This window comes from Alligator mississippiensis, chromosome 12, assembly GCF_030867095.1.
Source record: "Alligator mississippiensis isolate rAllMis1 chromosome 12, rAllMis1, whole genome shotgun sequence".
In the NCBI taxonomy this organism is placed as follows: Eukaryota; Metazoa; Chordata; order Crocodylia; family Alligatoridae; genus Alligator; species Alligator mississippiensis.
Window position 1 is genome coordinate 18,695,097 of NC_081835.1, and position 12,072 is coordinate 18,707,168.

The 12,072-nt window shown below is 42.3% G+C and overlaps 1 protein-coding gene across 5 annotated transcripts in view; it reads right to left on the minus strand.

Annotated features, from left to right (window-relative positions):
• CHCHD6 (coiled-coil-helix-coiled-coil-helix domain containing 6) overlaps positions 1–12,072 on the minus strand; it is a 144,608-nt gene that overhangs the window by 85,158 nt on the left and 47,378 nt on the right. For all 5 annotated transcript variants that reach the window (XM_019499772.2, XM_019499775.2, XM_019499773.2 and 2 more), the window contains one exon: positions 9,335–9,418. In XM_019499772.2, the coding sequence (XP_019355317.1) occupies positions 9,335–9,418 (84 nt within the window). The remainder of the gene's footprint in view (positions 1–9,334; positions 9,419–12,072) is intronic.

The following is a 12,072-nucleotide window of genomic DNA, read 5'->3' on the forward strand; positions in this document are numbered from 1 at the left end:
CGCAAAAATCAAGACCGTGCGTTATACAAGTACAGAACAAGAATTTTAAACCGTTTTAAAATTTTCTTTCATTTTACACAGACACTTTAATATATTATTACAGCATTTCAGCCTGGAGCATTTACTACACTGCAGAAGCATATAGATGGGTAGTTGAACAGGGGCCAAGCCCCAGTTGGAGAGAGAAGGGGGGTGCCAGAAGGGAGCAGGGGGCACCTGACTCTCCAGTCCCCCCCACTTCCCCTGCTCTGACTCCAGCCCAAGCAGCCAGCAGCAGTGCAGGAGCATGCATCAGTGAGTGAAAGGCATGGTGGGGAATGTAGTTCTGCTGGGTGGCCAGAGCAGCTGGAGTTTTGCTGCTGCTGGGGGCAGAAATGTCACCTGTGGCCAAAAGCAAAAAATAAAGTGACGTGTCCCCTCAGCAGCAGTGAACTTGAGCTGCTGGTCCTGCACACTGTCAGAGCCTCCAGAAAGGTACATAGGACTGCCCTGGGCATATTCCAGGCTAGTTACATCTCTGCTATAGAATCAATTATAATCCCTTAAAGCTGCTGTGGGGGGGGGGGGTGGAGGGTGCAACATGGGAACAGAATTTGTAACAGCAAATTACAAGGGGAGGAAGTTACTGGACTCTAAACCAGAATGTCTCGTTTTTATCTTCGGCAGCCTTAGGTCAGCTACTTCTTGGTCTCCTCATGGAGACAAATGAGCATAGTAGCATCAATTGTATGATGCAGGTCCAAGAGGACAATGCTCTTGGATCCCTGGATAGAAAACACTTGTGAAATATAAGGTATTAATGCAATGAGAATATGAAGCATGACTGGGGCTAGTTAAGCTTTGTTCTTACATTATAATAGGTTATTCTTAAGAGAAAATTTAGGTCCAGAAACCTAGAGGTATTTAGGCATCTAGCTCCCTTTGAAACTAGTGAAAGCGAGACACCTAAATCTCTCTGAGGATCCAGGCCTGAGTTGTAATGGCCCTGCTTCTGCAAGGAACTTCATGGAGGTAGATTCCATGCAAGTGGAAAGCCCTTGTCTTTGTTAAATAACTTTATTAAAGAACCAAGGACTAAAAACTTTGGGGAATATGCCAAGAGAAATCTAAGTCAGGTGCCCAAATCCTTTATGTTTCTTTGATTATCTTATTCTAAAATTGTACCACACATTTCATCCAATGTATTTTTTTTTCCTGTCACCTCACTAGATGTTAATCTGTAGAGAGATGGAAAATAATTAAACAACATAGGCAATGTTGCAAATAACCGGATCAACAGCTAACTGATTTTTAGCTAAGTTTTTAGAAGGTAAGTAGGGCTTATTGTAGTACAACAGTGTGTTTGCTGCTCTACCCCAGTAAGCAATACCAAGACAGATAGCACTCATAAGTACATGAAGAGCTTAAAAAAAAAATTAAAAAGGAAAGTCTAAAGGTTTAGGTGCAGATGATAATGGGATGAAATAGAGGAAGAATTCAGGCTAGGCATTAGAAAAGGTCCCAATAGTGAGATTTATTAGACAGTGGGAAACGCTCTCAAGGGAAAGAGTGAGAACTAGATTGGACAAAGTACTCCAATGTTCTGTAGGGAACAATCCCATGCTTACAAAAGACAGACTAGATTACATCCTAGGTCATTTCTTTTTCACCTCTAACAAGTCTTCATACTGACACATCAATGGTACCAGATATCAGATTGTTATCTAAATTCAGCGTTAAGGCATTAAGTTCAGAACCACACACTGCCTCATTTATTTCACAGTCTAAGGATGGATTCCTCTGAGATGAAGCAGCCCATAACAATCATTCTCTCTCTGTCAAAGGTACCTTAAATACCAGGAAAACAACATCACTCGGAGACTCAGGCAGTTCACCCTTCAGTACACAAGCTGCAAATACATCTCTGCTCTAATCATGCAGACTGAAAAGGAAGCAAACACTTAGTTGCTGTTTGCATAGAAGCTGCTTGTAATTTGATGTAATGCACTGTACATCAGTCAACAGAGTACCCAAGACATAACATACATGCCGAAGTAAAAGCAGGCAGGCGCTGCTGACATCTAGCACACTTTATTTACCCTAATATAAATGTTCTTTGAGTTCATCAAATTACCAGTCAATTTCTCTGGTCTTTGAAAGCAGGTGCACTGAGGTATATTAACTACTAAACTTCACAGGCTTTTAGAGAAACAGCCATTAAGGGCTGAATCATGCATAGACAAGTGAAAGTCAGCTTGCATGTTTGGCCACTGGCAACACACAGAAGCATTTCCCAGAAGAAATGGGCACTGCAAGGAATATACCAAAAGCAGTGCTTCCTCTTCAACATTGCCAGATCCTTACTGAGACGGATGCACAATGGAAGGAGTTGAAGGCAAGTCAGTTGGGGAAAAAAAGAAAAGGATGGTAGCTTGTCCTTCCCTTCCCCGGCATCCCTAAAAGTATCCAAACACATGGCATTGGGGGGGGGGGGGCAGAGCAGCTGGAATTGTTTCAGATGTATTCTCTACAACAGGGGTGGCCAAACCAGGATACAGGCAGCTTGTATGTGTGGTAGTACATGGCACATCAAAGTGGGAGCTAGAAACAATTCAACAAATCAGGCAGGGAACAGAAAGCAGAGCAGATCAGGCAAGGAGCACAGGGGAAGGAGAAAAAGCAGGGCAATAATAGATCAGGCAGAGGAAAGGGATTAGAGTGGCTCTTGGAGGGTGCAAGACTTACTTTGTGGCATGCTTGTGCTCCCACTGCTCTACCAGAATAACAAGCTACTTGTTGAGGATTCAGGAGGGAGAGAGACAGATGATTGAGGGCCTAGCTTGAAAGCTCTCTGAAGAAAAGCAGAGAGAACTAGGTATGTTTTGTGTGAAAAGAAGATTAAGGAGGACACGTTAGCTGTTTTCAAGTATTTAAAAGGCTACTGTAAAGAAGAGGGAGAACAATGGTTCTCCCTTGACATGGAGGGCAGATCATGAAGCAATGAATTTAAACTGAAGCAAAACAGATTTAGATTTAACGTCAGGGGGACAAAATTCTTAAGTGTAAGATCCACAGAATGGAGCAAGCTGCCTAGGGGAGTTCCAGGGATTTTCAAGAACAGGCTGGATAGGCATCTGTCTGGGATCGTGTAGGAACGGCACATCCAGCATCTGCAAAAGGGCTGGACAAGATGACCCTTGACATCCCTTCCAGTCCTAGGATTCTACAACGCCATGTGCTTCAGGTAGCCCCTCTATTACATGTGCCAGCTGTGAAGTCATTTAAAACTCATAAAAAGTAGGTCTTCAACTTTCTGAAAGGATGGCTAGACTGTGGCTTTAAAGGCTCATTGTGCTGCATCAACGAAAACGCATGGCACTCATGGAGTCATCTTGCCTGAAGAAGCATATCCATACAGGCTCTCCAGGCAGCCTAAGTAACCGGGGAAATGGTCTGGATGAGCAGAGAAAACCTTATCAGCCTATTACAGGTAACTATGCTGGGGGATTATTTTTCTTGTGTTCACAGATGAAACCAACCACTTGATGAACTTGGTGTTCTATCACGTTGCTCCACTGGCTTGATAGACTACCCCTCTGGTGCTTAGACAACCATTGCCAACCCACAATGCTTTTGCTTTCATAAAGGTAATTCAGGGAAGGGGAATTCAACAGGATAAAAGAACAGGCACATAAGAAATACAGTTAAAAAAAAGTATTCAGCTTCATAAAGAAAAATCAGAGAGAGATCAACTATCCAATGATGAGACAGAAGTTGGTTCTGAAAGAGAAAGCAACTTGGTTTTATACCTGCTTCTCTTACTCAAAGTATCCCAAAGCACTTTACAGAGCAATAAGTTAGATGCTGGCAGTATAGTGACTGGAGGCAAACAAAGCAGCCATTACACACACAGCTATAGCTCACATGCAGCCTTAAGACATTACAGGCCTTTTAACTGAAGAAGTAAATGGTGCCCACGACACCTGCCAAGATATATCAACTCATTTAGAAAAGGGCATTGAATCTCCCATCGAGATGGCCAGAGCTTAGCATCCCATTCTAATGACAGCACTGCAGCATAGCCCTTCATTCAACAAGAGGTACTAGGGCTTTTGATTTTACAAATACAGAAATCTTGTGTGGAGCGCCCAACTCTCTCTAGTCAGCTCAGTAAGTTGATCCAGTTTCCCATGCTTCAACAAAGATCATCTGGCAGTGTTTGCCAAGTGGCATCAGCCTGCTCAATGCCATATAAGACAGGAAGGACAAGGGTTTTGCACTGAAAACTAACTAGATGAAGGCCCAATCTAAAAATATTCTTGTGTTAAAAATAGTGAGAGTGCTCTTCTTTGTTTCTTTTTTCTTTTTCTTTTTTTTTGGGGGGGGAGGAGGGGAGTAGTTGAAAAGTTTAATGAAGACAGTTATTGTAAGAGGGGGACTGATCATTTGACCCCCAACTGTGGGGGCAGACTACCAAAAATAAAGGATCAAGATAACAGGAACAGCAAAAAGACCTCAACACTTCAGCAGACTTTACTATGTCCAGAAGCTTTACAAACATGAAATACTGCTTAATGTAAGAAAGGAGATTAATTTAACCAAATCAAACAAGGCGAATACCATGTACAAAAATTACAAGGCCTGTTCAACTAAGCAAAGAATAAGATGCCACAGATATTTATTAATAAAAAAATCCTGTTTAATGTATTCTTTTCCTACTTGCATAAAAATAGTGCAGTCTGCAAATACCTTTTCTGTTTCTTAAACAAACAAAAAAAACACGCCATAAGCAGAAAATGTCGCATATTAATGTATCTGCTGCTCGCTATGGTCTGTAGTCATACAATAAAAGATACCGTGGGAGTCAGTGCTTAAGAAAATCCAAACAACAGAGAAACAACATCAATCTAGCAGAGAGCTCTGCTTCATCCGTTGAGATTACCTTCAGCCCTCTCTGTGCTATTTCACACTACACAACGAGCTATCTATTTTTTGCTTTATTGTAGCATTGGCCTTAACTCCTCCAGGTCAGGTTAAATGGAGAAACAGAAGAAGAATAGCAGAGGGAATCAAGCAAATGTCTACCTTATGCCTGGTAAATAAACGGGTATACCGAACAAACCTGAAGGGGTCAAGAAGTGGTTACATCTGCTTCTCCCTTTACTTTAGCAGAGACGCATCTACCATTTGGAGAGGCCCACCAGGCCTACCTACACACAGCCCTGTACAGTCAGTCATATGCACCTCCTAGCACTTCTTGGTAACAGATACCCACCACGCCCAGGGTAAGCTATAACCAAATTTGTCTGTTTCTATGGTTTTCAGGAGCACTCAGACCAGACCAGTTTCCTTTACAAACCCTACTTGACACTGCTAGAATCCCCAAGACCTACTTTATGGTACTACACAGCAAGAAGTACACAAGACCAGGCATAAAATGACTCAGAGGAGCCTTATAGACCCACTAAAACTAGTTAGTCTATTAGCTGCAAGTCTTCCTCATCTTCTGCCTGACTCCAGACACACAGCTAACTCCTTCTTGCTGCTCAGAGAAGCCCTGCTCCTTCTTACACAGGATCCTAGAATCTGCAATTTCTGCACACACATCACTATTTCTTCTTGCATGAGGTGCAAAATTCACTCTGATTGATTACTCACTTGAAATCTGACCACAAAAGTTGCATTAGAGACAACCCTTTTCTCTTAGCACATTCCCAGTAATCCTGAAAATATCACTAGAAGGGATGTGATAAAATGCACTGAAGTTCTTAGATCCACTCAAGAGGTTTTTTCCAAGTCAGCATGAGGGGAAAGAAAAATGTTTACCAACCCTATGGCTTTACTACTTAAAAAAATTGTTTAAGTAAACTAATGTTGGCAATCCACTCCATCAGGTAGTTTTTTCTCCTACGACATTCCTAATTTAACGATGGAGAAAAATTAAGTGAGAGATTACTTTCTTGCCTACAGTCACAAAGAAGAAAGAAGGAAATAAGCATTTCCTTGCTTCAATTCCTGTGCTCAGACCACTAGATTACACAACCCTCTAAAAGTCAGAAACTTTAGGGATAATAAATATCTGTCCTTTCAGTTTAACCTCTTCAGCAAGGAGAGCTGCAGCCAAGGGAACCACTGAGCTCAGCTCTGATCAACTTCAAGGATGCAGCAAGGAACAGAAATATGCAACAAAAAGGAGAGGCCAGGAAAATGTTTCATATAAGGGGAGCTTGAAATGGCAGAGACTGTTTATCTGAGAGAAGAGACGTAACAGGGAACATGGCAGAAGTATACAAGATAACAAATGGCATGGAAGTGATCTTGTAGGTCAGTGGCCGTCTTGTGGAAAAACAGAGGAACAGGGGGACGGTCAATGAGACTGGGAGGAAACTTATACCCCTAGTAAAAGACACTCCACCCCCTCCCCCAACACTTTACAGCACTGAACTTCACTCAGAAGAATTCAACAATTAAGAAAAATGTTTCCATTATCCATTAGAGATTCATCTGTAGTACTATTAGTGTGGATTTGAGACAGGATGCTGGATCAAATAGACCTTGCTCGTTTCATCCATACAGCATCTTAATTTCATAGGAAAACAGGGCTGGGAGGGACTTCAAAAGGTCATCTAGTCCAGCTCCCTGCTCAAGGCAGGATCATCCCTGACTAAACCATCCCAGCCAAGTGCCTGTCTAACCTGGTTTTGAAAGTTTCCAAGCACAGAGAATCCACAACTTCTCCAAGTAGCCTGTTCCAATGCCTGACCATGCTCATAATCAGAAAGTTCCTCCTAATCTCCAACCTAAAAATTTCCCTTGCTGTAGTGTGAGGCTATTGCTCCCAGTCCTGTCCCCTACAGTCACCAAGAAAAGCCTATCTTTGTCCTCTCTATAATCACCCTTCTACATGTTCCTATGGAATACACTCCTCCACCCCAATGTCCCATGAAATGAATAGTTACTCCATGGACAGAGTCAGAAAAGGGTTAAGAATGTCCTTCCAAAATGGATCTAAAAAGTCTGCTGCTCTTGCATTCTGTTACCACACGCAAGCAGGGACCGAGCCAAACCCCTGCTTCAGATAAGCACAGTACAGGCAGGGAATTCCTAACAGCTTGCTCTTTCCAGAGTAGATTGAGTCTTCCAGCTCCACACTGAATCATCACCTCCCTATCACCCCCAGCCACCACCCCCATTCCATCAAGGCCTGGCATGCCAAACATCCAATCGTGACATTCTCAAGTGTCAGAGAAAACCAACAGCTGCCCACAAGTTCCCTCTTAACTTTACTCCTCTCCCACTGAACATCTTAAAAAATTTTGAAAAAGATAAAAGCTCCATTGGAAGGTTCTACTGCAGAAACTATAGAAGGGGAAAAAAATGTCAAGGTCTGTGTGTATTCAACAAATAAAAAGTGGAATTATATAAAAGCAACAGCTAATAAAAAAGATTGTTCTGTGCTGTGTTTTCCATCTTTCCAACCATTATAGGAATAAAATTATCCACGGAGAAGATCGAAAACCTTTTTCAAAACTAATACAATTAAGCTTTATTACACTGTTTCAAGTACATTTCTCTCCTCTCCCATCCCAACCCCCTCCATCTCCCGTTCCAATCTAAACTAACGGTTGGAGGCATTCTTCTATTTTATTACCAGCAAAATGCTAGTGTTTAAGGGTCAGAAACTATCTAGTGTTTTCAGCAAGGAAACAAAACCAGTCCTTATTATCTGCTCGCTATTGTAAGAGGAAAAGCTAGAAAAGGAAAATATCTACAGATTGAATGGAGTGGAGGATTTGCCATCCCATTGAAGAATCAAGCACCTGCAGCCACCTTGCTCTTAAAGGGTTTGCCCTACATAGGGCATACAGCTCAGAAAAAGAAACCACGGAATATAAAAGGAGCTTAAGGGAAGGATAGGACCAGATGGACACAACTTTGCTCCAGCCCACCCATACATAAAGGACAGACATACATACAAATACTCCCAGCAGTTGCCGCTTCAGGAAACCAAAGCTGGAAAGAACACTATAATAGAGGCACAGCATGAGACCGAGAAATTGCAAAAATTCCCTTTGCATATGAACATATGGACAACTGTGATAATTAAAACGATGGCTAGTGAATTGTCAGAAATTTTGCTGCACAATCTCCATTATCCAGAAACGGAATTTAAACCTGAATGAAACACCAAGTGGTAGTTTTAATAGTCATCTTTTTTAATTAATTATATGGATAAGAGCATTACAAAAAGGTACAAAAGTGAAAGTGCTGACAGGCACATTTCACCATTAAGGGCATTAAGAAAGTATTTCACATAGTGATCGCGCACTAGCAGAGGGTGGGAAAAGGAACCTGGGAGGTATCAAGAGGTTCTTGCTGCTTATGACACCTATAATTTTCCAGTGTTCAATCTTTACCCTCATGCCACACATTGTTTTTAAAGGCGATTGATGCACAAATTCCACCAGCTCTTTAAGATCCACCTTTTCCATCACTTTGCAGTCTGTTTTCAGTAGGCCATACCTCCAGAAATCAAATGGGTTAAGCTCTCCGTCACGAGGTCTAATTGCTTCCAATTGGGGAAGATTAATCTTTACATTTATTACAAAAATAAAAGGCCACTGCTAACATGGTTTTATTTTGCCAGGAAGTGAAAGATGCATCCATTCATAAGGAACAGCAGGGCAGCTCTTCTTTTTTATTACATCAATTTTTAAAAACTCATCACAGTAAACAATTAAACAGAGAAGCAAACCCCACGTTTAGGGGAGAGATTCAAATCCCTAAACGAATTTTCAAAGGTCATTTCAGGCTTAAAAGATGCTTGACAGTGTCTCTTTAAAATCATGCTCATTTCAAAGGCTTATCCAGCAAGCAGCAGGCAACGCACTGCAACAATACAGGTTGAGCTGTTGGCCTCCCCAGAGAAAAATTAGTAATACAACTTTAATTCATATTTATAGCAAGATTTGAGATTATCTGTAATTTTGGGGGCCACAGATTTCTAAAGAATTAAATAAATAAATAAATAAAAGGTAACTTCCCTTTCAACTAGACCCTGTGGCGAAAGAAAAATAAATAAAATAAAGCCTGAATGATTATAAACTATGTGTTAAAAAAAGATTCTTCCAATTAAAAAACAATTATCTTTTAAATGTGAGTTGTTTAAATGGTTCAGGTTGTGGAGATTTTTGATTTAATTGCATAAGGGGGGTTTGGGGGATAAATAATGGGGACTGACAGTTCCAGGTTTCAGCACAATGCTTCTCGTTTCTCTTCTCTGCTGATCCACTCAGATCTACGTCTGATCCTATTAGTATTCAGCTGCTGCAAATGAAAGACATCACAGACTTACCTTCCTCTCGATGCGGGCCAACTGCTCCTTATAGAAGGTCTCTTGACGCTTCAGCTCCACCTCTTTGCTCTGCAGCTCCTGGGCCTAGGAGGAAAGGGAAATAGCACTGTCATTAGAAAAGAAAGGTGAGGGGCAACGGTTTGGGGTGGAGGAGGGAGAAGCAGGAAGAACTTGGAGACCCTGCTTCACGCACTGGTAAAAGGGGTCGGAAGGGGAGGGGGGTGGGATCTGTACTGAAACCAGTCAGAACTGCCACTTTATACATATTTATTTCCAATGCTACCCTCAAAGCTCGAAGCCTCAAGCAACCATCACACTTCTTTCTCTACCCACTTACATACTTTCTTCAGGTCCAAGTTGCAAGTGTGTACTCTTTTCTGAACCCCAAGGCTGAAGCTCAAAGCTCTGATAAAATTCAATCATCTGTGAGGGGAAACCTTAGATATGCAGCTGTAGTATATTGGCCTCACATACTGCCCATGTATTTGCTTGTCTATATACTCAGTGTTTTGAGTGTCGTGGCAGCCCCCCAGTTTTATCCCAAAACTAGTGTCTTCGCTCCCTATACATTCCCTGAGCATACGTGTCCTCAGTCCTCTCAATTTACTTGTCTTGGGCCTTGCTTTCAATGGAAGCAGGTGTTATTTTTCACTACCAAAGTATGAGGTCTGTGTGTGCAACACTTCCAAACAGCAAGCCTGATAGCCCAGCACATGCTTAAATAATAACCTGAGCATCACCCACACAAGTTGGGATAGGAAAGATAACTGTTTGCATTCTTACAAGAACACAGGTGCCCTATTTAGAAAACAGAGCTCTTTACAGATGGCCACAGTTCAACACATTCACACACTTGTGTTGACATGGCATTGAGATAATATCATGGATAGCACTGAACTGGTATTTTATATTAGCACCTTGAAATAAAAAGCAGCAACAGTAAGATTTCAGTGAAAGAAGGTGGGGGAAGAATGGCATTTGGGGCTCCAAAAACCTTCATGACTCCCTAACTTATTACCATGCAAAAGACCTTTCAAAGGCTGGATTATTGGACTGTTTCACATGAGTGCTAACAGTGCTAATCCATACACAGATCCTAGCAGCACTACTCCTACCTTTTAATGATACCCGCTGCAATCATAGAAGGATGCTGGTCCAAAATGATTAAGCAGCCAGGAGAGGAACATCGCTGTGGGCTCAGACCTGTCATTTTACAGCCAACAGCCATTGCTAATAAGAAAAATTACATCTGAAAGCAAATTCCTGTGCATTTCCTTCCCTCTGCTCCCCTGGTGATGGATATACAGTGGTATAATGGGGCTGCGGGGGTGGAGAGCTTCAAAGTTAGGGATGAAGGAGGGACACTAGATGAGGATGCTGGTAAAGGAGGAGGAGGGCTCTTCATTACATGCACAGTCTTTAGAAGGACAGCAAGTTCTTTACAGCAATAACTAGCTATGAACAAATTTGGTCCCTGTACTTGCCTTCTCTGCCCTCCAGGGCCAGATTAACGCATAAGCACTGAGGGCCCATGCCTAAAACCCCAGCCCCTGGAGTCAAGGGATTAAAACCCAATCCCCAGACTTTACCATGAGCATTTAAAGAAGGATTTTAAGACCAGGCAGACAAAGCCTTGGCTAGGATGATATAGTTGGGGTGGTCTTGCTTTGAGCAGGGGGTTGGGCTAGATAACCTCCTGAGGTCCTGTCCAATCCTAATTTTCTGCAAGTCTATGATTCCAAGATGGATAGGTAACTGGCTTAACAGCCACAAGCAAAGGGTAATTATTAATGGGTCCATGTCAGAAAGGCAGCAGGTTTCAAATAGAGTCCCACAGGGGTCTGTCCTGGGCCAAGTGCTGTTCAATGCGTTTATTAACATTTTGCATGCTGGCATAGAAAGCTTCTTGAGCAAGTTTGCAGATGACATGAAACTGGGGAGGACTGGAAACACATTGGAGTATGCAAGTGTAATTCAGAAGGATCTCAACAGATTGAAAAGATGGGCTAGAGCTAACAGGGCGAAGGTCAATACAGGCAAATGCAATGGGCTACACCTCGGAAGGAATAATGAAAAAACAATATGAAATGGGTGACAGCTGGGTGGATAGCAGCACTATGGAAAAGGACTTGGGAATCTTGGTAGACTACAGACTCAATATGAGACTGCAGCATGATGCAGCCCTGCAAAAAGCAAATGCAGTTGGGATGCATCAATAGAAGCATTAGGTACAAGACACAGGAAGTGATAGTGTCTCTACTCGGCACTGGTTAGGCCTCATGTGGAGTAGTGCATGCAGTTCTGGGCTCCACGTTTTAAAATAGACATGGAGAAGTTAGAGAAGGTCCAGAAGTGGGCAAAGATGATAAAGGGCTTGGAAAGCAAGTCATATGAGGAGAGGCTGAAGGAGCTAGGCATGTTCAGTTTTCAGAAAAGGCACTTAAGAGGGGACATGATGGCAGTCTTCAAATGCTTGAAGGGCTGCCATAAAGAGGAGAGAAAGCACCTTCTCTCTCTTGCTGCAGAGAAGAGAAGTTCAATGGTTTGAAGTTGCAGCAAAATTAAGTTTGGATTGGATATCCGGAAAAAAACTTCTTCACTGTTAGAATAGTGAGGCAGTGGAACAGACTGCCTAGAGAAGTTGCGAACTCTCCATCACTGGAGGTGTTCAAAAAAGGTTGGACAGCCACTGGTCATCACTGGAGGTGTTCAAAAAGGTTGGACAGCCACTGGTCAGG